This window comes from Paramormyrops kingsleyae, chromosome 5, assembly GCF_048594095.1.
Source record: "Paramormyrops kingsleyae isolate MSU_618 chromosome 5, PKINGS_0.4, whole genome shotgun sequence".
NCBI lineage: Eukaryota > Metazoa > Chordata > Actinopteri > Osteoglossiformes > Mormyridae > Paramormyrops > Paramormyrops kingsleyae.
This window is the reverse complement of record NC_132801.1, coordinates 8,535,880-8,556,073: the sequence shown is the minus strand read 5'-3', so window position 1 is coordinate 8,556,073 and position 20,194 is coordinate 8,535,880. Positions and strand designations below refer to the sequence as shown.

Here is a 20,194-nt window from a genome sequence, read left to right as displayed (position 1 = left end):
GCTGATGATACCACCGTTGTGGGCCTGATCAGCAACGACGACGAGACGGCCTACAGAGAGGAGGTGAGACTCTTGGCAGAGTGGTGCCAGGAGAACAACCTCTCTCTCAACGTCAGCAAAACCAAGGAGATGGTTTTGGATTTTAGGAGGCAGGATGCAGCTCATCCCCCTATCCACATCGGAGGAGGTGCTGTGGAAAGGGTCAGCAGCTTCAGGCTCCTTGGGGTCACCCTCAGTGCCAACCTCAAGTCCTCAGAACATACAGCAGCGGTCACCAAACAAGCCCACCAACGACTTCACTTCCTCAGACGCCTAAAGAAGGCTGGGGTTTCCACCTCTGTCCTCACCAGCTTCTACAGGTGCGCTGTGGAGTCCATTCTCACAGGGAGTGTTGCGTCTTGGTACGGCAGCTGCACTGCTCAGGACGAGAAAGCTCCACAGAGGGTGGTGAAAACAGCTCAGAAGATCACAGGCACACCACTCCCTGCAATAACGGACATTTATAACACGCGCTGTCTCAGGAAAACTAGGAGCATCCTGAAAGACCCCAGCCACCCTGCACTGGCACTTTTTACTTTCCTGCCATCAGGCAAGAGACTCAGGACAATTCACTCACGCACGACTCGATTCAGGAACAGTTTTTACCCCAGTGCTATCAGGCTATTCAACACACAGTAACTGCAACTTACTCCACACTATGCACTGACACCACACAGTAACTGCACTTACTCCACACTATGCACTGACACCACACAGTAACTGCACTTACTCCACACTATGCACTGACACCACACAGTAACTGCACTTACTCCACACTATGCACTGACACCACACAGTAACAGCACTTACTCCACACTATGCACTGACACCACACAGTAACTGCACTTACTCCACACTATGCACTGACACCACACAGTAACTGCACTTACTCCACACTATGCACTGACACCACACAGGAACTGCAACTTACTCACACTATGCACTGACACCACACAGTAACTGCAACTTACTCCACACTATGCACTGACACCACACAGTAACTGCACTTACTCCACACTATGCACTGACACCACACAGTAACTGCACTTACAACACACTATGCACTGACACCACACAGTAACTGCACTTACTCCACACTATGCACTGACACCACACAGTAACTGCACTTACTCCACACTATGCACTGACACCACACAGGAACTGCAACTTACTCACACTATGCACTGACACCACACAGTAACTGCACTTACTCCACACTATGCACTGACACCACACAGTAACTGCACTTACTCCACACTATGCAGACACCACACAGTAACAGCACTTACTCCACACTATGCACTGACACCACACAGTAACAGCACTTACTCCACACTATGCACTGACACCACACAGTAACTGCAACTTACTCCACACTATGCACTGACACCACACAGTAACAGCACTTACTCCACACTATGCACTGACACCACACAGTAACAGCACTTACTCCACACTATGCACTGACACCACACAGTAACTGCAACTAACTCCACACTATGCACTGACCTATTTATTATTTATTGCTGCTGCACTACTTTGTCTTCTATGTCTTCTGTGTATTATGTCTTATGTTTTGTCTGGGAGGGAGGGGTTTTCAAGTAAGAATTTCATTGTGCTCTGTACGCTGTACTTTGTACATATGACAATAAACTTCAAACTTCAACTTCAAATCCATACAGGATTCGGGCTCAGGCTTGGCTGTCAGGGACGCGCTCTAACACAGTTGGTGAAGTTTACTGTTGGAATATTGTCTCTTTGTATTACTGATGGAATTTGGTCCCTAGGAAAAAAAATTCATGGACCCCAGTCCAAAAGGGAGTGCTAAGCCGAAATAACCATCCATTGTTGCACAGGTGAAATGAATGAACTGGCTTGTCACTTGCTGCTTCATTACATCCCTCATCCATGCTTCCCATGTTAATTATATAGAGATGGCTATAAATAATATAGAAGTGTCTTAGCGGGAGGAACCTCTGCTTAAGGATGCAGAAGGTCTCACACCATAGTAATAAGCATAAAACTAACTTCCTAATCACAGCAGTAAGAACTACACATGGACGAGATTATTACTGAGTACCATCAAGTCAGTGTGGACTCCAGGCTCGCATACAGAAGACATTCCTCCAGAAGATCCTATTTCCTGCCTGGTTCTGCAGGCCTTCCAAAGGCAGGTCCACTGTGGGGCCATCCATCTCGCTGATGGACATTTACTATAATCCTATAAAATTTTCAAGGTATTAGTGCAAGATCTACACATGCATGAATCCTTAGTGGAGAAGAGAGGTCTATTATTCTCAGTCAAACAATTCTTCCCTAAAACGAATATTACACTGAGCTAGTGCCACACACTTTTCAGAATTGTGTCTCACTGGAGGCCCATGTTTGATAAATAATACACAGAATGCTGTCAATTCAACCTTTTATTTCTATACAACAAAAGAAAATGAAGTCTAACAAATACCAAACACACACAGGAATCTGTAAACATTTGGTCCCGGAGAGCTCTTGCATTTAAGTTGCTCATTTGAGAGAAGTTTCCATGATGACAAGAACCTTCCAAGCTAAACCTGCATGTTGATGGAAATGAGACACAAGACTGGACCTGTTAACAGTTAAAAGTTAATGCAGTAAATGTGGAAACTTGACTATCAGACCACGATATTCCAGGTCCCTCGTTTTGCATTCCAGTAAAATGAAATTTCTGCAGGTAGTACAACGGGGGAAATGTATTGATGAAATGACTGTGTGTCTGTCAGCACCTCTGTGTCTAGACTCCACCCCTTTTGGTGTCAATGTGACTTTAATGAGGATCTAGCCACCCCCCTTTTGGAGGAGGGTGGGAGGAGCCAGCAATGTATCCCAGCAGCATTAACACAGTAAGGAGTATCAGTCGGGGGGGGGGGGGGGAAAGTTAAAAATGTTTTGCGTGATGTGGAGGTGAAGACAATGGTGAGCCTTGATGACAATTGCCTTCCTTATTCCCCAGATGTGAAACGTGCTCTACACTCATCCACAGAGGAGGAGGCGGCTGGCGAGGGCTTGTGAATACTTCTCGCCATCTCCCTGTCACAACCACCCTGGCCCCCTGAGAAGTCACACCCTCACAGCCCTCTGGGGGGGGGGGCAGCTAGCGTTTAGCCTTTGTAGCCTCCACTTCTTTTTCTGAAACAGAAAAGGGGGCGGCAGGAATGGCGTGAGATATTTTAGGGCAGCGTCGAGAGGCACTGAAAACTTCATGCCAAGATATACACAAGAAATCGCTCATTAAAGGTCAGTCTTAAGTACTAAATCAATATAACTGTATATTTATGGCATTAAAGTACATCTCCTCCTACTGCATCTGCAGTGGCACTGATGTGTCCTTGCGGCACACATTGTTCCTGCAGGTGGGGCCACGCACCTTTCCTAAGATCCTCCCTCTTCTTCGCGGCCTCCTCACGTTGCTTCTTGATGATGGCCAGCCGGGCGAGGTCGGCGCGGGCCTGCTCCGTCTTCCCCTCCAGGTGTAGCTTCATGTACCTCTCCTTGGCCCGCTGCTTCTCGATCTCCTCCCTACCTCAAGGAGCAGAGCCCCGTCATTAAGGCGTAACGCAGGACCCGCCCAATGTGTTTTCATGTGCCGAGTCTGAACAACAGTTACAAGTCGAACCTAAATGTCGAAATAAAAACATTTAGAAGCTAAGAATGAATGTCAAAGGTGTGAGAAATGGACAATAAACGGTCCATTTCCACTTTGTTAAGGGTGGGGGGTCCAACGTCATGACCGAGGCCAGTGCAGAGCATCAGGGAGAAAAACATCAGTTCATGGCTACAGTTACTATATTCCGGACATATCCAAGGCAGGTCACCTCTCTCGACGACTGAGCTCCTTGGGTGCGCTCGCCTCCAGCTCAGGAACCTTCTTGTTCTTCTGCGAGATGCGATTAGGATTCTCGATCTCTATCAGTCCCTCCACCCCTTTTCTCTTTTGCTGATCGAGGTCGGAAGAGAGATCATTAGTGAGTCACCGACACCCGTTGCACAAACAGCAAACGCTACATCGGCTTCATAAAGGAATGCATCACACCCACTAACATGCGATATCTGATCTATTGTTGCAACCTTGTAATTCACAAATGACAGCTGCAACGATACAATGGATTTGACAAGGGAAGAAAAAACACTATCATTAATAGCGATGAACTCTGAGTGACTCGAAGCTAATGTGCATGTAACAAAACAAAAAAAAACTCCAGAATGTCATTCATGACGTATATACCACTCAGAAACCCACACAGGGCCTGCACGGTGCCTCTTACCTCACAGTCCTCATCATCACTGCTCTCCTTGTCAGACTCAGATGAATTTTCTGGTTCTTCACCGCCATTCTCCTCCTTGCAAATATAAATATAAGCTAACACATCCCACATAGCGCTCAGAACATAAAACAAGCTAAATCTTGCATGGCCACAACTGATCTCGCCATCATTTTTCCTCAAAGTTATAAACCATAATTTGCACGATTTTATATTCCTGGTAGGTACAGAACGACAGCCTGATAAATGCCGAGAGTAAAAGTATTACTGCACAACAATCCATACATATAAACTGCGATCGCAGTCAGCGGATTTGCAGTCCGATTCGTACCTTTTCTCGTTGGGCTCGCATCTGCCGGTCAATCTCCTCGGGGTTGCTGAACTGCTTCGACCTGCCCTTGTGCCCCTTCTTTCCTGCGATCGGCGACAGTTAAACATAATCAGCGAAAACGACGTGAGAGACCGGGGGAAAGAAAAGGCTTGATTTAACACGACTGAGAGCTGTTGAATCATCTTCCCCGTACTCATAGTCTCCACGAGGACCATATACTGTCGGATCCGGGAGAAATACTTCTAGTACTTACGGAGACAAAAAAAAGAGCCACGCTGTGGATCAGCAGGCGCGTGGGCAAAATATCATGACATTACCGAAAGAAAAACGCCAGTAATGACTTTGTATTTTCAGCGGTTAACAATTCTGTATCAATCGCCTTTAATTATGAAGTAGTATGAAATAAATTAACCTATTTAGTCAGAATACTTCGAAGAATAATTAATGAAAAATTCTACCACTGATTTTATACGAGGCATAGTAAAAATCTCATCTAAATAACCTGTCTGACACAAACGATACAATGTAACCATTATGTATCCGTTTACTTCCATTTTTAAAACCTCACGCGTTTCGGCAGGCAACGGAATCACAGGTTTACAGAAAAAATGAGGGAATGCATCGACCGGTCTTTCAGCGAGCCGAATCAGTACTTACCGCCTCTAGGCATTTTCAGGGTGTAGCGTAAAACCTAAAATATTCAGCTAAAAATTATTACCTAATATTAAAGACACCTTTAAATTAACAGCCTATTCTTTCACTGTTTTTCCACCAGCTGTACTTAAACCTAGTTTCGTTTTACGGCAAGGCCTTCGAGAGCCTCACACCTCCCGCCTCCTCCGAGCCTTGAGGCGGATTTCCCGTTCCTGTGTGCCGGTGTATGACACAAATCACAGGCAGCATCCCAGTAAATTGCTCTGCCAATAGTGAGGCGACGAATATATGATTGACATTGCTGTGCCCGCACCCGATAGGCCAACCTATGACGGACGGCTATGCTACCCAATAGAATATTCCGAAGGACAACCCGCGGGCTAATGATTCAAGCATGACGCACATGTTACTGAATTGTGGAGAACTTAGCTGAAGTCGTCTTTATGAATAAGACCATTGTGAATGGCATGTTCAATTGTATTTTACGCCTGAATTACTGCTTGGAAATGCGGTTGAACAGTGTTCTTCCCCATAGCAACGTTTTGGACATATAAATATTTAAAATACTGAATAATGTTTCACTTTAAATGTATATATGCGGCCTTGCTATCGCATTTGCGTTAGTGACTTTTTATTGGGTATTTGTAGAATTATGACATGACATTGAATTGGGCTATTTTGAAAATACAGTTGCGGGTAAATATTAGGAGGTGGCGGGGATTTGGGCTTTTTCATAATGTTCCGCGACAGTGGACTGTAAGGAGAAAAAGAAATTAATTATTATGGATGCAAGCGGTTCCTGATCTTAAGTAATACTGAATACAACTGCAGTCATATATCATAAAACCCTGGCCTCCATCAGCCAATGAAAATCAAGCAGCCATTTGACAGGCTTAACAATCACCAATCCAAACCAAAATTGGCTGATCCATTTCTCTATAGACCCTCAGCCTACCCTGGCAAGGGCGCCTCACGCTGCCAGATGGGGACGCTACAGCGACAACATTTGCATTTCTGACCATTTCTCCAGAAATGTCAAGTTTACAGCTTTAGTTTCTTTTCCTCCCAATTCAGTATGTCATGCCTCTTGGCATTTTTGCCTATTTTGTACGAGCCTGGAAACAGATTTTTTTCAAACTCGTCCTAGGATTTTCGCCCAGCCTACATAAATCTGGTATCAATCGAATCAGCAGATCTTCATTATAAATAGTTATTAGCAGTATCTTTCACTTCTTGTACGGTCCGGCCGCCAACTACACCCAAACTGCGCCACGCCCATTCCAGCCAGACAGCTATATCTCAAGCATGCTTCAGCCAATCCTCACCAAACCAAAGCAGGGAACTGAGGAAGGACCCTCCAAATTGGGCACCAATCGGGGCACTATGGCAATTGAACATGTGTCTCTAAACCTGCAAAACCAGCGCAAGTGACATTTTCCTCATTTCACATTGAATATTTTATAAATGGTCAAAATCCTTTTTTAACTTCAGTTCTGTGCAAAATTAAAATATATTTACTCTTAAATGACAGCCATTTGCATTTCCTAGTGATTACTATAGATTAAAAAAGACATATTTCTATTAATCCTAGTCTCCACCCAACCTACAGACATCTGGTGACATTTTAATCAGCACACTGCAGATCTAAACGATTAATTAAAAAGCTTCAACTTCATGTACAATACAGCCACCAGCCACACCCAAACTCTACCTGTGCTACACACATTTCTGTTAGACAGCTATCACTCGTGCATGCTTCAGCCAATCCTCACCAAATCTGAAGCTGTACTGTAGCACGGGACTATGGGTAGACCCTCCAAATTTGTAGCTGATTGGTCAATAGGCGGCACTACATCAACTGAACACGTCTCTCTAAACCTGCAAGACCTCAACACCTGACATTTTCTTTGAACATCATATAGGTGGCCAAAATCCTTCAAATACTTGTCTTGTGACTCATGCCAAATCAGAATATATTAACTGTTAAATTACAGACATGCATTTCCTACTGATTTCCATAAATTTGAATCAAAGAGACATTTCCACTAGTCCAGCTTTCACCATCCATTTCAGGTAAATCTGACATATTTTAAATCAGTGCGTTGATGTCATTAATTCTAATAAAAACTATTGAACAGCCCACACCGGAAGGCCACCACCCGCCCCCAAACCGATCAAGGCCCATCTGGGCTAATTCAGCTCAAATTACCCTTACATCTCTTAAAGCCTTCAAACTGCTGTCACCATTCCTTTCATCTCAATCAATGTTTTTAATTCTTTTGACTCATTAAAAATTGCCAGAATTAATTGATGTATACGTGTACGCAGTACGCGCTACTTGATAAGTTTTTAATAAATCGGCCAGCAGGTGGAGTCAGCGCTCCATTTCACAAATGCCATTCAATGCTGTTAGACTTTTTCCTTTTGATTGTTTATTATTGTTATAAGATAATTAACTTGGGCACACAAGATTAAAAAAAATCACCTTATAGTACTTTAGGGGCTCGGTAAAAAACTAAAAATGCCAAAAGTCTTGTATTTTGTTTGGTTATGTATGCTTAAGGTTAGGGGCTTGGTAGGTTAAGGTTGTCATAGTTGGAATTAGGATATTGCCAGTACAAATGAATGGAGAATCCCCTTAAAGATATGAAGACAAAGTGTGGGTCTGTGTGTGTGTGTGCATGTTCCCCGTGGTGGACTGGTATCCCATCCAGAGAGTATTGAGTATGACTTAAGCTACTTGGACCAGCCTGAACGTCACCCTGACCAGTATTAGCATTTGGAAGGTGGATGACTGTTGGTTTATGTTTTTAGCTGGAACAAATCTTATTTCCTTGGGTTTTTATTTCTCTATGCTTTGACCTGCCCTGAAGGCCTGATCCCAGTTATGAATATGATCTTCTAACCAGGTTGCTTTTAATGTAATACAATCAGGCTTGTAGTGTTTTGTGCCGCATGAATTGTACTACACAGATGTCCCAGAAGGCTAATATAGCTCATAATACCAAAAACAAGAGGGTTAGTGGAGTATGTTTTTGCTCTCTGCTCTGGGAAGGTCACTCAGAGTGAATTGTTTAAGTTTACAATTCTCCGGACCCTTGGCAAATACATGATGTGTGGTGTATTTTTCAGAATTTTTGTTTTTAAGATGTTCAACACCAATAAAAATGTGTTTCTTGCAAGTAGAAATAGGCCTCCTGTAATGCAATGTGTGATTACGGAGATGCACCCCCACCCCCAAGCCAGGCCATAAGGTCTCTGAACCTGGACGAGCCTTTGCACCTCACACCCTGATGTACATTGTGCTCTTGTGCCCCTCACCATATCCGCACTGCTACACTGCTCACTTTTTATGTCTGGTTACCGGTCATTTTGAACATACATCTCTGCTTGCATTTTAGCTTTTTGCACTTTAACTTTAGCAACTTGCACAGTCTACAAAAGAGCGGTTCAGGATGCATTTCCCTACACGTTGTACTTTGTATAACTATGAACGCAGGGCTGGACTGGGACCAAAAACTGGCCCTGGCATTTTCTGGTCATGGCGGCCCACTACGATTATTTATACGATATGCGACAGCACATGCCATACCAGAGGATATATATGTACGTTGTGTGATTTCAAAAATTAAACTAAAGCGCAGCAGCTTACAAGGAAGAGAGTAACCATGTTAAAAAATTGATATGCTCTTTCACTACTCAGGGATTCATCTTGGTAGAGATGGCCAGTGTCACAATTCCCACCTTGAAGTGAAAGTGGATGTCAAAGAAACATAAACATACACTCACCTAAAGGATTATTAGGAACACCTGTTCAATTTCTCGTTAATGCAATTATCTAATCAACCAATCACATGGCAGTTGCTTCAATGCATTTAGGGGTGTGGTCCTGGTCAAGACAATCTCCTGAACACCAAACTGAATGTCAGAATGGGAAAGAAAGGTGATTTAAGCAATTTTGAGCGTGGCATGGTTGTTGGTGCCAGACGGGCCGGTCTGAGTATTTCACAATCTGCTCAGTTACTGGGATTTTCACGCACAACCATTTCTAGGGTTTACAAAGAATTGTGTGCAAAGGGAAAAACATCCAGTATGCGGCAGTCCTGTGGGCGAAAATGCCTTGTTGATGCTAGAGGTCAGAGGAGAATGGGACGACTGATTCAAACTGATAGAAGAGCAACTTTGACTGAAATAACCACTTGTTACAACTGAGGTATGCAGCAAAGCATTTGTGAAGCCACAACACGCACAACCTTGAGGCGGATGGGCTACAACAGCAGAAGACCCCACCAGGTACCACTCATCTCCACTACAAATAGGAAAAAGAGGCTACAATTTGCACAAGCTCACCAAAATTGGACAGTTGAAGACTGGAAAAATGTTGCCTGGTCTGATGAGTCTCGATTTCTGTTGAGACATTCAAATGGTAGAGTCAGAATTTGGCGTAAACAGAATGAGAACATGGATCCATCATGCCTTGTTACCACTGTACAGGCTGGTGGTGGTGGTGTAATGGTGTGGGGGATGTTTTCTTGGCACACTTTAGGCCAATTGGGCATCGTTTAAATGCCACGGCCTACCTGAGCATTCTTTCTGACCATGTCCATCCCTTTATGACCACCATGTTGCTCTACTTGCTTTGATGGCTACTTCCAGCAGGATAATGCACCTTGTCACAAAGCTCAAATCATTTCAAATTGGTTTCTTGAACATGACAATGAGTTCACTGTACTACAGTGGCCCCCCACAGTCACCAGAACTCAACCCAATAGAGCATCTTTGGGATGTGGTGGAACGGGAGCTTCGTGCCCTGGATGTGCATCCCACAAATCTCCATGTGCGGCAGTCCACCGGGCATTGCCCGGTACGCCAGATGGCCAGTCCAGTCCTTTTTGTATGTGACGATTAAAGAATCTTGAATCTCTTGAATCTTGAACCCCACCTCCAGCTCCCAACCTCACTATTTTTCAAACCCTGATTCAAACACGTGTGCATGTGTGTTTGTGTCTATGCATGTGCGTGCGCCTGGTGTGTGTCCTGTGACGGGTTGGCACCCCATCCTGAGTTGTTCCTTGCCTTTCTGAGTCCTTAGTGAGTTCAGAAATCAGCAGTCACAGACCCTTGTCATTTCACAGGTCAAATAGCAAACAATCTTCCATTCATAGATATTCTCCTGTCTGGCATAGTGCAGCATGTCCAGATCCAAGAAAAAATAATAGGTCTACAGACCTATTATCAGCAACTAGGTCTACAGTCCATTTTTGACATGACAGATGATATGCACAATCACTAGTTATAGCTATTTTCACACTGACAATAAGTCAGAGGCGAGATGTCATAGGCTCTCTCTCATAGGTCCGGCCACATCGATCCACAGCTATCCTCGATCCAGGCCACCCGGTGGGCCTGCTCGTCAGGGCAGTGGGCAGCGCCTTCAACCAGGGGGAGGTCGACCTCCTCCATACCCTTCTCTACATGTGTATTGTGACTCTTTTGCCCAGCACAGTAGTATGATGCAAATCACAGGACCACAGCTGCGGTTGCTAGCTCTCCCCCAGCCTTGTGAAAAAATAATATCTTCGTTCTTGTACTCATCCACTAAGTGGCCTGTAAGCCAGAGGGACACATGACAGGATCATGGTCAGTGATTTGCGTAAGAAAGTCTTTCTTTGAGAATTAGTTCATATCCCTTCTTTGCTATAAATTGATAATTCTGTCTCATTTCATGCTCTGTCACTTGGTGAGAGTTCACGTCCTTGTATTTGTCTGTGTCTGTGTTGAAATTCCATCCAGCATGTCTGTTGTCTTTCACAAAATGCCTCCCATGGTATGTTTTGGCTTAATGCAACCCTTACTGGACAATAAGGTATTGAAAACAGAGTCAAATGAGTCAAAGGATTTCCTTTTGTGTATTTGTCAGAATGGCCGAGCGGTCTAAGGCGCCAGACTCAATGTAATCAACCTTCCTAATTAAGAGGTATTCTGGTCTTTGAAGAGAGGCGTGGGTTCGAATCCCACTTCTGACATGTGCTTTCCGAAGACTGACAAAGCATTTGACCAACTGAATGGTTTTTCCCTCGTACCGTAGGCTAACGTTACATCAGTACTCAATACCCTGAATGTAATTTTGTCAGTCATTGTAGCTTTGGGAAAGCTGAAGGTAATGAGTCAAAGGATTTCCTTTTACGTATTTGTCATAATGACCGAGCGGTCTAAGGCGCCAGACTCAAGGTAATCAACCTTCCTAATTAAGGGGCATTCTGGTCTCTGAAGAGAGGCGTGGGTTCGAATCCCACTTCTGACATGTGTTTTCCGAAGACTGACAAAGCCTGAATTTGTATTAAATAGCCTGAATGTAATTTTGTCAGTCGTTGTAGCTTTGAGAAAGCTGAAGGTAATGAGTCAAAGGATTTCCTTTCATGAATTTGTCATAATGGCCGAGCGGTCTATGGCGCCAGACTCAAGGTAATCAACCTTCCTAATTAAGGGGCATTCTGGTCTCTGAAGAGAGGCGTGGGTTCGAATCCCACTTCTGACATGTGTTTTCCGAAGACTGACAAAGCATTTGACCAACTGAATGGTTTTTCCCTAGTACCGTAGGCTAACGTTACATCAGTACTCAATAGCCTGTATGTAATTTTGTCTGTCGTTGTAGCTTTGGGAAATCTGAAGGTAATGAGACAAAGGATGTCCTTTTATGTATTTGTCAGAATGGCCGAGCGGTCTAAGGCGCCAGACTCAAGGTAATCAACCTTCCTAATTAAGGGGCATTCTGGTCTCTGAAGAGAGGCGTGGGTTCGAATCCCACTTCTGACATGTGTTTTCCGAAGACTGACAAAGCATTTGATTAAATGAATGGTTTTTCCCTAGTGCTGCAGGTTAACGTTACATCAGTATTAAATAGCCTGAATGTAATTTTGTCAGTTGTTGTAGCTTTGAGAAAGCTGAAGGTAATGAGTCAAAGGATTTCCTTTCATGTATTTGTCATAATGGCCGAGTGGTCTATGGCGCCAGACTCAAGGTAATCAACCTTCCTAATTAAGGGGCATTCTGGTCTCTGAAGAGAGGCGTGGGTTCGAATCCCACTTCTAACATGTGTTTTCCGAAGACTGACAAAGCATTTGATTAAATGAATGGTTTTTCCCTAGTGCTGCAGGTTAACGTTACATCAGTATTAAATAGCCTGTATGTAATTTTGTCAGTCGTTGTAGCTTTGGGAAATCTAAAGGTAATGAGACAAAGGATTTCCTTTTATGTATTTGTCAGAATGGCCGAGCGGTATAAGGTGCCAGACTTATGATAATCAATCTTCCTAATTAAGGGGCATTCTGGTCTCTGAAGAGAGGCGTGGGTTCGAATCCCACTTCTGACATGTGTTTTCCGAAGACTGACAAAGCCTGAATTTGTATTAAATAGCCTGAATGTAATTTTGTCAGTCGTTGTAGCTTTGAGAAAGCTGAAGGTAATGAGTCAAAGGATTTCCTTTCATGAATTTGTCATAATGGCCGAGCGGTCTATGGCGCCAGACTCAAGGTAATCAACCTTCCTAATTAAGGGGCATTCTGGTCTCTGAAGAGAGGCGTGGGTTCGAATCCCACTTCTGACATGTGTTTTCCGAAGACTGACAAAGCATTTGACCAACTGAATGGTTTTTCCCTAGTACCGTAGGCTAACGTTACATCAGTACTCAATAGCCTGTATGTAATTTTGTCTGTCGTTGTAGCTTTGGGAAATCTGAAGGTAATGAGACAAAGGATGTCCTTCTATGTATTTGTCAGAATGGCCGAGCGGTCTAAGGCGCCAGACTCAAGGTAATCAACCTTCCTAATTAAGGGGCATTCTGGTCTCTGAAGAGAGGCGTGGGTTCGAATCCCACTTCTGACATGTGTTTTCCGAAGACTGACAAAGCATTTGATTAAATGAATGGTTTTTCCCTAGTGCTGCAGGTTAACGTTACATCAGTATTAAATAGCCTGAATGTAATTTTGTCAGTCGTTGTAGCTTTGAGAAAGCTGAAGGTAATGAGTCAAAGGATTTCCTTTTATGTATTTGTCATAATGGCCGAGCGGTCTATGGCGCCAGACTTAAGATAAACAATCTTCCTAATTAAGGGGCATTCTGGTCTCTGAAGAGAGGCGTGGGTTCGAATCCCACTTCTGACATGTGCTTTCCGAAGACTGACAAAGCATTTCATTAAATGAATGGTTTTTCCCTAGTGCTGCAGGTTAACGTTACATCAGTATTAAATAGCCTGTATGTAATTTTGTCAGTCGTTGTAGCTTTGGGAAAGCTGAAGGTAATGAGTCAAAGGATTTCCATATATGTATTTGTCAGAATGGCCGAGCGGTCTAAGGCGCCAGACTTAAGATAAACAATCTTCCTAATTAAGGGGCATTCTGGTCTCTGAAGAGAGGCGTGGGTTCAAATCCCACTTCTGACAAGTGCTTTCCGAAAGACTGACAAAGCATTTGACCAACTGAATGGTTTTTTCCTAGTACCGTAGGCTAACGTTACATCAGTACTCAATACCCTGTATGTAATTTTGTCAGTCATTGTAGCTTTGGGAAAGCTGAAGGTAATGAGTCAAAGGATTTCCTTTTATGTATTTGTCAGAATGGCCGAGCGGTCTAAGGCGCCAGACTCAAGGTAATCAACCTTCCTAATTAAGGGGCATTCTGGTCTCTGAAGAGAGGCGTGGGTTCGAATCCCACTTCTGACATTTGCTTCCCGAAGACTAACGAAGCGTTTGACCAACTCAATGGTTTTTCCCTAGTGCCGTAGGTTAACGTTACATCAGTACTCAATAGCCTGTATGTAATTTTGTCGGTCATTGTAGCTTTGGGAAATCTAAAGGTAATGAGACAAAGGATTTCCTTTTATGTATTTGTCAGAATGGCCGAGCGGTCAAAGGCGCCAGACTCAAGGTAATCAACCTTCCTAATTAAGGGGCATTCTGGTCTCTGAAGAGAGGCGTGGGTTCGAATCCCACTTCTGACATTTGCTTCCCGAAGACTAACGAAGCGTTTGACCAACTCAATGGTTTTTCCCTAGTGCCGTAGGTTAACGTTACATCAGTACTCAATAGCCTGTATGTAATTTTGTCGGTCATTGTAGCTTTGGGAAATCTAAAGGTAATGAGACAAAGGATTTCCTTTTATGTATTTGTCATAATGGCCGAGCGGTCTATGGCGCCAGACTCAAGGTAATCAACCTTCCCAATTAAGGGGCATTCTGGTCTCTGAAGAGAGGCGTGGGCTCGAATCCCACTTCTGACATGTGTTTTCCGAAGACTGACAAAGCATTTGATTAAATGAATGGTTTTTCCCTAGTGCTGCAGGTTAACGTTACATCAGTATTAAATAGGCTGTATGTAATTTTGTCAGTCGTTGTAGCTTTGGGAAAGCTAAAGGTAATGAGTCAAAGGATTTCATTTTATGTATTTGTCAGAATGGCCGAGCGGTCTAAGGCGCCAGACTTAAGATAAACGATCTTCCTAATTAAGGGGCATTCTGGTCTCTGAAGAGAGGCGTGGGTTCGAGTCCCACTTCTGACATATGCTTTCCGAAGACTGACAAAGCATTTGACCAACTGAATGGTTTTTCCCTAGTACCGTAGGCTAACGTTACATCAGTACTCAATAGCCTGTATGTAATTTTGTCAGTCATTGTAGCTTTGGGAAAGCTGAAGGTAATGAGTCAAAGGATTTCCTTTTATGTATTTGTCAGAATGGCCGAGCGGTCTAAGGCGCCAGACTCAAGGTAATCAACCTTCCTAATTAAGGGGCATTCTGGTCTCTGAAGAGAGGCGTGGGTTCGAATCCCACTTCTGACATTTGCTTCCCGAAGACTAACGAAGCGTTTGACCAACTCAATGGTTTTTCCCTAGTGCCGTAGGTTAACGTTACATCAGTACTCAATAGCCTGTATGTAATTCTGTCGGTCATTGTAGCTTTGGGAAATCTAAAGGTAATGAGACAAAGGATTTCCTTTTATGTATTTGTCATAATGGCCGAGCGGTCTATGGCGCCAGACTCAAGGTAATCAACCTTCCCAATTAAGGGGCATTCTGGTCTCTGAAGAGAGGCGTGGGTTCGAATCCCACTTCTGACATATGTTTTCCGAAGACTGACAAAGAATTTGATTAAATGAATGGTTTTTCCCTAGTGCTGCAGGTTAACGTTACATCAGTATTAAATAGCCTGTATGTAATTTTGTCAGTCGTTGTAGCTTTGGGAAAGCTGAAGGTAATGAGTCAAAGGATTTCATTTTATGTATTTGTCAGAATGGCCGAGCGGTCTAAGGCGCCAGACTTAAGATAAACAATCTTCCTAATAAGGGGGCATTCTGGTCTCTGAAGAGAGGCGTGGGTTCGAATCCCACTTCTGACATGTGCTTTCCGAAGACTGACAAAGCATTTGACCAACTGAATGGTTTTTCCCTCGTACCGTAGGCTAACGTTACATCAGTACTCAATACCCTGAATGTAATTTTGTCAGTCATTGTAGCTTTGGGAAAGCTGAAGGTAATGAGTCAAAGGATTTCCTTTTACGTATTTGTCATAATGGCCGAGCGGTCTAAGGCGCCAGACTCAAGGTAATCAACCTTCCTAATTAAGGGGCATTCTGGTCTCTGAAGAGAGGCGTGGGTTCGAATCCCACTTCTGACATTTGCTTCCCGAAGACTAACGAAGCGTTTGACCGACTCAATGGTTTTTCCCTAGTGCCGTAGATTAACGTTGCATCAGTACTCAATAGCCTGTATGTAATTTTGTCAATCATTGTAGCTTTTCGAAATCTAAAGGTAATGAGACAAAGGATTTCCTTTTATGTATTTGTCAGAATGGCCGAGCGGTCTAAGGCGCCAGACTCAAGGTAATCAACCTTCCTAATTAAGGGGCATTCTGGTCTCTGAAGAGAGGCGTGGGTTCGAATCCCACTTCTGACACGTGTTTTCCGAAGACTGACAAAGCATTTGATTAAATGAATGGTTTTTCCCTAGTGCTGCAGGTTAACGTTACATCAGTATTAAATAGCCTGAATGTAATTTTGTCAGTCGTTGTAGCTTTGAGAAAGCTGAAGGTAATGAGTCAAAGGATTTCCTTTCATGTATTTGTCGTAATGGCCGAGCGGTCTATGGCGCCAGACTCAAGGTAATCAATCTTCCTAATTAAGGGGCATTCTGGTCTCTGAAGAGAGGCGTGGGTTCGAATCCCACTTCTAACATGTGTTTTCCGAAGACTGACAAAGCATTTGATTAAATGAATGGTTTTTCCCTAGTGCTGCAGGTTAACGTTACATCAGTATTAAATAGCCTGTATGTAATTTTGTCAGTCGTTGTAGCTTTGGGAAATCTAAAGGTAATGAGACAAAGGATTTCCTTTTATGTATTTGTCAGAATGGCCGAGCGGTATAAGGTGCCAGACTTATGATAATCAATCTTCCTAATTAAGGGGCATTCTGGTCTCTGAAGAGAGGCGTGGGTTCGAATCCCACTTCTGACATGTGTTTTCCGAAGACTGACAAAGCCTGAATTTGTATTAAATAGCCTGAATGTAATTTTGTCAGTCGTTGTAGCTTTGAGAAAGCTGAAGGTAATGAGTCAAAGGATTTCCTTTCATGAATTTGTCATAATGGCCGAGCGGTCTATGGCGCCAGACTCAAGGTAATCAACCTTCCTAATTAAGGGGCATTCTGGTCTCTGAAGAGAGGCGTGGGTTCGAATCCCACTTCTGACATGTGTTTTCCGAAGACTGACAAAGCATTTGACCAACTGAATGGTTTTTCCCTAGTACCGTAGGCTAACGTTACATCAGTACTCAATAGCCTGTATGTAATTTTGTCTGTCGTTGTAGCTTTGGGAAATCTGAAGGTAATGAGACAAAGGATGTCCTTTTATGTATTTGTCAGAATGGCCGAGCGGTCTAAGGCGCCAGACTCAAGGTAATCAACCTTCCTAATTAAGGGGCATTCTGGTCTCTGAAGAGAGGCGTGGGTTCGAATCCCACTTCTGACATGTGCTTTCCGAAGACTGACAAAGCATTTCATTAAATGAATGGTTTTTCCCTAGTGCTGCAGGTTAACGTTACATCAGTATTAAATAGCCTGTATGTAATTTTGTCAGTCGTTGTAGCTTTGGGAAAGCTGAAGGTAATGAGTCAAAGGATTTCCATATATGTATTTGTCAGAATGGCCGAGCGGTCTAAGGCGCCAGACTTAAGATAAACAATCTTCCTAATTAAGGGGCATTCTGGTCTCTGAAGAGAGGCGTGGGTTCAAATCCCACTTCTGACAAGAGCTTTCCGAAGACTGACAAAGCATTTGATTAAATGAATGGTTTTTTCCTAGTACCGTAGGCTAACGTTACATCAGTACTCAATACCCTGTATGTAATTTTGTCAGTCATTGTAGCTTTGGGAAAGCTGAAGGTAATGAGTCAAAGGATTTCCTTTTATGTATTTGTCAGAATGGCCGAGCGGTCTAAGGCGCCAGACTCAAGGTAATCAACCTTCCTAATTAAGGGGCATTCTGGTCTCTGAAGAGAGGCGTGGGTTCGAATCCCACTTCTGACATGTGCTTCCCGAAGACTAACGAAGCGTTTGACCGACTCAATGGTTTTTCCCTAGTGCCGTAGATTAACGTTACATCAGTACTCAATAGCCTGTATGTAATTTTGTCAATCATTGTAGCTTTGGGAAATCTAAAGGTAATGAGACAAAGGATTTCCTTTTATGTATTTGTCAGAATGGCCGAGCGGTCTATGGCGCCAGACTTAAGATAAACAATCTTCCTAATTAAGGGGCGTTCTGGTCTCTGAAGAGAGGCGTGGGTTCGAATCCCACTTCTGACATGTGCTTCCCGAAGACTAACGAAGCGTTTGACCGACTCAATGGTTTTTCCCTAGTGCCGTAGATTAACGTTACATCAGTACTCAATAGCCTGTATGTAATTTTGTCAATCATTGTAGCTTTGGGAAATCTAAAGGTAATGAGACAAAGGATTTCCTTTTATGTATTTTGTCAGAATGGCCGAGCGGTCTAAGGCGCCAGACTCAAGGTAATCAACCTTCCTAATTAAGGGGCATTCTGGTCTCTGAAGAGAGGCGTGGGTTCGAATCCCACTTCTGACATGTGTTTTCCGAAGACTGACAAAGCATTTGATTAAATGAATGGTTTTTCCCTAGTGCTGCAGGTTAACGTTACATCAGTATTAAATAGCCTGAATGTAATTTTGTCAGTCGTTGTAGCTTTGAGAAAGCTGAAGGTAATGAGTCAAAGGATTTCCTTTTGTGTATTTGTCATAATGGCCGAGCGGTCTATGGCGCCAGACTTAAGATAAACAATCTTCCTAATTAAGGGGCATTCTGGTCTCTGAAGAGAGGCGTGGGTTCGAATCCCACTTCTGACATGTGTTTTCCGAATACTGACAAAGCATTTGATTAAATGAATGGTTTTTCCCTAGTGCTGCAGGTTAACGTTACATCAGTATTAAATAGCCTGAATGTAATTTTGTCAGTCGTTGTAGCTTTGAGAAAGCTGAAGGTAATGAGTCAAAGGATTTCCTTTCATGTGTTTGTCAGAATGGCCGAGCGGTCAAAGGCGCCAGACTCAAGGTAATCAACCTTCTTAATTAAGGGGCATTCTGGTCTCTGAAGAGAGGCGTGGGTTCTGACATGTGCTTCCCGAAGACTAACGAAGCGTTTGACCGACTCAATGGTTTTTCCCTAGTGCCGTAGATTAACGTTACATCAGTATTAAATAGCCTGAATGTAATTTTGTCAGTCGTTGTAGCTTTGAGAAAGCTGAAGGTAATGAGTCAAAGGATTTCCTTTTGTGTATTTGTCATAATGGCCGAGCGGTCTATGGCGCCAGACTTAAGATAAACAATCTTTCTAATTAAGGGGCATTCTGGTCTCTGAAGAGAGGCGTGGGTTCAAATCCCACTTCTGACAAGTGCTTTCCGAAGACTGACAAAGCATTTGACCAACTGAATGGTTTTTTTCCTTGTACCGTAGGCTAACGTTACATCAGTACTCAATACCCTGTATGTAATTTTGTCAGTCATTGTAGCTTTGGGAAAGCTGAAGGTAATGAGTCAAAGGATTTCCTTTCATGTATTTGTCAGAATGGCCGAGCGGTCTAAGGCGCCAGACTCAAGGTAATCAACCTTCCTAATTAAGGGGCATTCTGGTCTCTGAAGAGAGGCGTGGGTTCGAATCCCACTTCTGACATGTGTTTTCCGAAGACTGACAAAGCATTTCATTAAATGAATGGTTTTTCCCTAGTGCTGCAGGTTAACGTTACATCAGTATTAAATAGCCTGTATGTAATTTTGTCAGTCGTTGTAGCTTTGGGAAAGCTGAAGGTAATGAGTCAAAGGATTTCCTTTTATGTATTTGTCAGAATGGCCGAGCGGTCTAAGGCGCCAGACTTAAGATAAACAACCTTCCTAATTAAGGGGCATTCTGGTCTCTGAAGAGAAGCGTGGGTTCGAATCCCACTTCTGACAAGTGCTTTCCGAAGACTGACAAAGCATTTGACCAACTGAATGGTTTTTTCCTAGTACCGTAGGCTAACGTTACATCAGTACTCAATACGCTGAATGTAATTTTGTCAGTCATTGTAGCTTTGGGAAAGCTGAAAGTAATGAGTCAAAGGATTTCCTTTTATGTATTTGTCATAATGGCCGAGCGGTCTATGGCGCCAGACGCAAGGTAATCAACCTTCCTAATTAAGGGGCATTCTGGTCTCTGAAGAGAGGCGTGGGTTCGAATCCCACTTCTGACATTTGCTTCCCGAAGACTAACGAAGCGTTTGACCAACTCAATGGTTTTTCCCTAGTGCCGTAGGTTAACGTTACATCAGTACTCAATTGCCT

General features: G+C 43.4%; 1 protein-coding gene and 27 non-coding genes across 28 annotated transcripts; 27 read left to right on the top strand and 1 right to left on the bottom strand.

Annotated features, from left to right (window-relative positions):
- Window positions 1-2,449: 2,449 nt before the first annotated feature.
- Window positions 2,450-5,541, bottom strand: pdap1a (pdgfa associated protein 1a). The gene is made up of 6 exons (XM_023814430.2): window positions 5,326-5,541; window positions 4,669-4,751; window positions 4,341-4,415; window positions 3,891-4,012; window positions 3,443-3,594; window positions 2,450-3,204 (listed from the first exon to the last, which is right to left on the bottom strand). The coding sequence occupies exons 1-6, from the start codon at window positions 5,336-5,338 to the stop codon at window positions 3,170-3,172; spliced, it is 480 nt and encodes a 159-aa protein (XP_023670198.1). The 5' UTR covers window positions 5,339-5,541; the 3' UTR covers window positions 2,450-3,169.
- Window positions 5,542-11,237: 5,696 nt separating this feature from the next.
- Window positions 11,238-11,348, top strand: trnal-caa (transfer RNA leucine (anticodon CAA)). Its single transcript has 2 exons — window positions 11,238-11,275; window positions 11,303-11,348. It is a non-coding gene; the product is annotated as a tRNA-Leu (tRNA).
- A 401-nt stretch (window positions 11,349-11,749) lies between these two features.
- On the top strand, window positions 11,750-11,860 carry trnal-caa (transfer RNA leucine (anticodon CAA)). Its single transcript has 2 exons — window positions 11,750-11,787; window positions 11,815-11,860. It is a non-coding gene; the product is annotated as a tRNA-Leu (tRNA).
- A 167-nt stretch (window positions 11,861-12,027) lies between these two features.
- Window positions 12,028-12,138, top strand: trnal-caa (transfer RNA leucine (anticodon CAA)). The gene is made up of 2 exons: window positions 12,028-12,065; window positions 12,093-12,138. It is a non-coding gene; the product is annotated as a tRNA-Leu (tRNA).
- Window positions 12,139-12,583: 445 nt separating this feature from the next.
- On the top strand, window positions 12,584-12,694 carry trnai-uau (transfer RNA isoleucine (anticodon UAU)). The gene is made up of 2 exons: window positions 12,584-12,621; window positions 12,649-12,694. It is a non-coding gene; the product is annotated as a tRNA-Ile (tRNA).
- A 123-nt stretch (window positions 12,695-12,817) lies between these two features.
- trnal-caa (transfer RNA leucine (anticodon CAA)) lies at window positions 12,818-12,928 on the top strand. The gene is made up of 2 exons: window positions 12,818-12,855; window positions 12,883-12,928. It is a non-coding gene; the product is annotated as a tRNA-Leu (tRNA).
- Window positions 12,929-13,095: 167 nt separating this feature from the next.
- Window positions 13,096-13,206, top strand: trnal-caa (transfer RNA leucine (anticodon CAA)). The gene is made up of 2 exons: window positions 13,096-13,133; window positions 13,161-13,206. It is a non-coding gene; the product is annotated as a tRNA-Leu (tRNA).
- Window positions 13,207-13,373: 167 nt separating this feature from the next.
- trnal-uaa (transfer RNA leucine (anticodon UAA)) lies at window positions 13,374-13,484 on the top strand. Its single transcript has 2 exons — window positions 13,374-13,411; window positions 13,439-13,484. It is a non-coding gene; the product is annotated as a tRNA-Leu (tRNA).
- Window positions 13,485-13,651: 167 nt separating this feature from the next.
- trnal-uaa (transfer RNA leucine (anticodon UAA)) lies at window positions 13,652-13,762 on the top strand. Its single transcript has 2 exons — window positions 13,652-13,689; window positions 13,717-13,762. It is a non-coding gene; the product is annotated as a tRNA-Leu (tRNA).
- Window positions 13,763-13,930: 168 nt separating this feature from the next.
- trnal-caa (transfer RNA leucine (anticodon CAA)) lies at window positions 13,931-14,041 on the top strand. The gene is made up of 2 exons: window positions 13,931-13,968; window positions 13,996-14,041. It is a non-coding gene; the product is annotated as a tRNA-Leu (tRNA).
- A 167-nt stretch (window positions 14,042-14,208) lies between these two features.
- trnal-caa (transfer RNA leucine (anticodon CAA)) lies at window positions 14,209-14,319 on the top strand. The gene is made up of 2 exons: window positions 14,209-14,246; window positions 14,274-14,319. It is a non-coding gene; the product is annotated as a tRNA-Leu (tRNA).
- A 445-nt stretch (window positions 14,320-14,764) lies between these two features.
- On the top strand, window positions 14,765-14,875 carry trnal-uaa (transfer RNA leucine (anticodon UAA)). The gene is made up of 2 exons: window positions 14,765-14,802; window positions 14,830-14,875. It is a non-coding gene; the product is annotated as a tRNA-Leu (tRNA).
- A 167-nt stretch (window positions 14,876-15,042) lies between these two features.
- Window positions 15,043-15,153, top strand: trnal-caa (transfer RNA leucine (anticodon CAA)). Its single transcript has 2 exons — window positions 15,043-15,080; window positions 15,108-15,153. It is a non-coding gene; the product is annotated as a tRNA-Leu (tRNA).
- A 167-nt stretch (window positions 15,154-15,320) lies between these two features.
- trnal-caa (transfer RNA leucine (anticodon CAA)) lies at window positions 15,321-15,431 on the top strand. The gene is made up of 2 exons: window positions 15,321-15,358; window positions 15,386-15,431. It is a non-coding gene; the product is annotated as a tRNA-Leu (tRNA).
- Window positions 15,432-15,598: 167 nt separating this feature from the next.
- Window positions 15,599-15,709, top strand: trnal-uaa (transfer RNA leucine (anticodon UAA)). The gene is made up of 2 exons: window positions 15,599-15,636; window positions 15,664-15,709. It is a non-coding gene; the product is annotated as a tRNA-Leu (tRNA).
- A 167-nt stretch (window positions 15,710-15,876) lies between these two features.
- Window positions 15,877-15,987, top strand: trnal-caa (transfer RNA leucine (anticodon CAA)). The gene is made up of 2 exons: window positions 15,877-15,914; window positions 15,942-15,987. It is a non-coding gene; the product is annotated as a tRNA-Leu (tRNA).
- A 167-nt stretch (window positions 15,988-16,154) lies between these two features.
- On the top strand, window positions 16,155-16,265 carry trnal-caa (transfer RNA leucine (anticodon CAA)). The gene is made up of 2 exons: window positions 16,155-16,192; window positions 16,220-16,265. It is a non-coding gene; the product is annotated as a tRNA-Leu (tRNA).
- Window positions 16,266-16,710: 445 nt separating this feature from the next.
- On the top strand, window positions 16,711-16,821 carry trnai-uau (transfer RNA isoleucine (anticodon UAU)). The gene is made up of 2 exons: window positions 16,711-16,748; window positions 16,776-16,821. It is a non-coding gene; the product is annotated as a tRNA-Ile (tRNA).
- Window positions 16,822-16,944: 123 nt separating this feature from the next.
- trnal-caa (transfer RNA leucine (anticodon CAA)) lies at window positions 16,945-17,055 on the top strand. The gene is made up of 2 exons: window positions 16,945-16,982; window positions 17,010-17,055. It is a non-coding gene; the product is annotated as a tRNA-Leu (tRNA).
- Window positions 17,056-17,222: 167 nt separating this feature from the next.
- trnal-caa (transfer RNA leucine (anticodon CAA)) lies at window positions 17,223-17,333 on the top strand. The gene is made up of 2 exons: window positions 17,223-17,260; window positions 17,288-17,333. It is a non-coding gene; the product is annotated as a tRNA-Leu (tRNA).
- A 167-nt stretch (window positions 17,334-17,500) lies between these two features.
- On the top strand, window positions 17,501-17,611 carry trnal-uaa (transfer RNA leucine (anticodon UAA)). The gene is made up of 2 exons: window positions 17,501-17,538; window positions 17,566-17,611. It is a non-coding gene; the product is annotated as a tRNA-Leu (tRNA).
- Window positions 17,612-17,778: 167 nt separating this feature from the next.
- On the top strand, window positions 17,779-17,889 carry trnal-caa (transfer RNA leucine (anticodon CAA)). The gene is made up of 2 exons: window positions 17,779-17,816; window positions 17,844-17,889. It is a non-coding gene; the product is annotated as a tRNA-Leu (tRNA).
- A 167-nt stretch (window positions 17,890-18,056) lies between these two features.
- On the top strand, window positions 18,057-18,167 carry trnal-uaa (transfer RNA leucine (anticodon UAA)). Its single transcript has 2 exons — window positions 18,057-18,094; window positions 18,122-18,167. It is a non-coding gene; the product is annotated as a tRNA-Leu (tRNA).
- Window positions 18,168-18,335: 168 nt separating this feature from the next.
- On the top strand, window positions 18,336-18,446 carry trnal-caa (transfer RNA leucine (anticodon CAA)). The gene is made up of 2 exons: window positions 18,336-18,373; window positions 18,401-18,446. It is a non-coding gene; the product is annotated as a tRNA-Leu (tRNA).
- Window positions 18,447-18,613: 167 nt separating this feature from the next.
- Window positions 18,614-18,724, top strand: trnal-uaa (transfer RNA leucine (anticodon UAA)). The gene is made up of 2 exons: window positions 18,614-18,651; window positions 18,679-18,724. It is a non-coding gene; the product is annotated as a tRNA-Leu (tRNA).
- A 433-nt stretch (window positions 18,725-19,157) lies between these two features.
- On the top strand, window positions 19,158-19,268 carry trnal-uaa (transfer RNA leucine (anticodon UAA)). Its single transcript has 2 exons — window positions 19,158-19,195; window positions 19,223-19,268. It is a non-coding gene; the product is annotated as a tRNA-Leu (tRNA).
- Window positions 19,269-19,436: 168 nt separating this feature from the next.
- trnal-caa (transfer RNA leucine (anticodon CAA)) lies at window positions 19,437-19,547 on the top strand. The gene is made up of 2 exons: window positions 19,437-19,474; window positions 19,502-19,547. It is a non-coding gene; the product is annotated as a tRNA-Leu (tRNA).
- A 167-nt stretch (window positions 19,548-19,714) lies between these two features.
- Window positions 19,715-19,825, top strand: trnal-uaa (transfer RNA leucine (anticodon UAA)). The gene is made up of 2 exons: window positions 19,715-19,752; window positions 19,787-19,825. It is a non-coding gene; the product is annotated as a tRNA-Leu (tRNA).
- Window positions 19,826-20,194: the final 369 nt, after the last annotated feature.

Excerpts from the sequence above, each read along its gene's own strand:
- pdap1a (XM_023814430.2), bottom strand. Across the intron at positions 4,013-4,340 it reads GTGATGATGAGGACTGTGAG|CAAAAGAGAAAAGGGGTGGA; the intron begins GTAAGAGGCACC and ends GACCTCGATCAG. Across the intron at positions 3,595-3,890 it reads GAGCTCAGTCGTCGAGAGAG|GGAGGAGATCGAGAAGCAGC; the intron begins GTGACCTGCCTT and ends TCCTTGAGGTAG.